General features: G+C 33.7%; 1 protein-coding gene across 1 annotated transcript; it reads left to right on the forward strand.

Moving 5' to 3' along the window:
* The first annotated feature begins 868 nt into the window (after nucleotides 1–868).
* Nucleotides 869–1,356, forward strand: LOC25486934 (60S acidic ribosomal protein P1). The gene has a single exon (XM_013608766.3). The coding sequence runs from the start codon at nucleotides 912–914 to the stop codon at nucleotides 1,242–1,244; it is 333 nt and encodes a 110-aa protein (XP_013464220.1). The 5' UTR covers nucleotides 869–911; the 3' UTR covers nucleotides 1,245–1,356.
* Nucleotides 1,357–2,268: the final 912 nt, after the last annotated feature.

The following is a 2,268-nucleotide window of genomic DNA, read 5'->3' on the forward strand; positions in this document are numbered from 1 at the left end:
CCAAATCAAACCATGCAGTTGAGTAAGAAAATGATCCGATTAGATCCGAACCAAATACGGTTTTTTGCAATTTCGATTTGGGTTGATTATATTTGCGGTTTTTATATTGTGTTCGCTCAGTTTTGAACACCTCTGATCTCTAATCTAATGTCAAACCATGTTTTATAAGACCATGGCTACCTTAGCCTTGCTGAAAATGTAATAAGTGGAGCTAAAATGAATAAAATTTACATATAAAATAAAAATCAAATTTATAATCACAAGACACGATAACAATTTATTATAGATATTCCTTGAAAAAACTTATTATAGATATGAAATTGGAGATGAAATTAGGATGGTGGAAAATGGACATGAAATTGTCATTCATTCATGCCTTCACCTCTGTCTCCTTACGAAAGATTAGAAAAACGCCTAATTCTTATCAAGGATGTAAAATGAGAATTTGAGACCTGCTCCAATTAGGATGTCAACAATTTAGTAAATTTAGAGCAAACCCTAAGGGCAAACCTGTAAGGCGAATCAGAAGTTAACTTTCGATGGTTATTTCCTTGAAATTTTGAGAATTTGATGGGGAATCAAGAGCAAACCCCAAAAAATTAACTATTTACAACCCCAACTATAAGAAATGGGCTTTTGAATGATCCAAAACTCATAGGTAAGACCCAAAATGCAAGATTGCCTTGACTTTGGGTTAGGATCTCATAACGCATTGACTCTAGATTATTACTTTTTCCACCCTACTATCTTCTCGCGTGTCCTATAAAATTTCAAAAAATGCATATTGATTTTCGTATTTTATAATCCAAAATATGCTTATGTATAATTAGAAATCAGAATATCTCTCATTTCAGCAGTTTTGGGAATTCGTAAACCCTAGTTTGTGTGGCAGAACAATCACAATTCACAAAATGAGTTCAGGCGAATTGGGCTGCATTTACGCCACCTTGATCCTCCACGATGATGGAATCCCAATCACCGCGGAGAAGATCGGCACTTTGTTGAAGGCTGCTAACGTCACCGTTGAATCTTACTGGCCAAGCCTATTCGCTAAGCTTGCTCAGAGCAAGAACGTTGATGATCTCGTTTTGAACTCCGGCGCTGTTGGTGGTGCCGCCGTTGCCGTATCTGCACCTACTGCTGGTGGTGGAGCCACAGCAGCAGCCGAACCTGCCGCCGTGGAAAAGAAGGAGGAAGCCAAGGAAGAAAGTGACGATGACATGGGCTTTAGTTTGTTTGACTAGGTTTCTCTTTATAGTTTGTTGTAGCCAGATTAGGACTCCTTTCAAGGAGTGGCTTAATCCAAAACTTGTTTTGTTTTAAAAATTGTTTATCTAAGTGAGTTTTAGCAATCTACTATCTCATTTTATTGTTAAAAAAAAAATATATTGCTTTTTAAAAACAACCAAAAAACAAAGTTAACAAAATGATAAAATCTGTCAAATAAAACCATAAAAATACACCAAAAAAATTTCTAAAAATCAAATAAAAGTAATGCAATTTTTTTCGGATATTTCTGAGAATATAAAAATTTAATTTTTTTTTAAATAGGTTTAAACGATGGAATTTTGGATTATGAGGGGAGGAGTCTCGTAAAAAGTCTCTCTTACGAAAGTCATGATCCTTGATTTTTTTCCTAATTTTATGGGGAAGTTTAGGAAAAGTATGATCAAATAGCCCAAAAACTGAATTTTTTACTAAGAACAATCAACAATGATATAAAACAGAAGGATGAGAGTTAAGAAAATTAATATGGTCCTTAAACTGGTTATCCATGTTATAAACAAACTCATAATTTGTGCTGATACAGTTCAGATTATATAATTCGATAAGATTATATAATCCGAACTGTTTTTCCCCTGAAGAAGGGTGTTTAGGGGGTGTTCGAATTTTATAATCCGAAAAAAAGCAAGAAACGCGCCATATTTTTAGATATTTCCGGATTATAAAATCCGAAAATCTCGAGGGCATTTTCGAAAAGAAAAAAAATAGGACGCGCGAGAAATGAGTAGGATAGAAAAAGTAATAGTCTTGGCTTTAAGGTTGCTGCAATATTCGGTTAGGCCACTCATTGTCTACGGCATGTTTTGCTCTATTATTAGGGGGGTTACCAAGAGTAATACTCTATACTTGTCACTTTTGAGAAATTATTTTATTTCATTTTACTTTTCACTTTCAAGTTTCGATGTAATATTAATAATTAATTTGTCAATAATACCCTTACTTAATTACTATAGTGAGATAAATAATATAATGAAATAATAATAA

This window comes from Medicago truncatula, chromosome 2 (genome assembly GCF_003473485.1).
Source record: "Medicago truncatula cultivar Jemalong A17 chromosome 2, MtrunA17r5.0-ANR, whole genome shotgun sequence".
NCBI lineage: Eukaryota > Viridiplantae > Streptophyta > Magnoliopsida > Fabales > Fabaceae > Medicago > Medicago truncatula.

Bases quoted from the DNA above. Each gene is read 5' to 3' on its own strand.
- LOC25486934 (XM_013608766.3), top strand. From the start codon at position 912: ATGAGTTCAGGCGAATTGGGCTGCATTTACGCCACCTTGATCCTCCAC.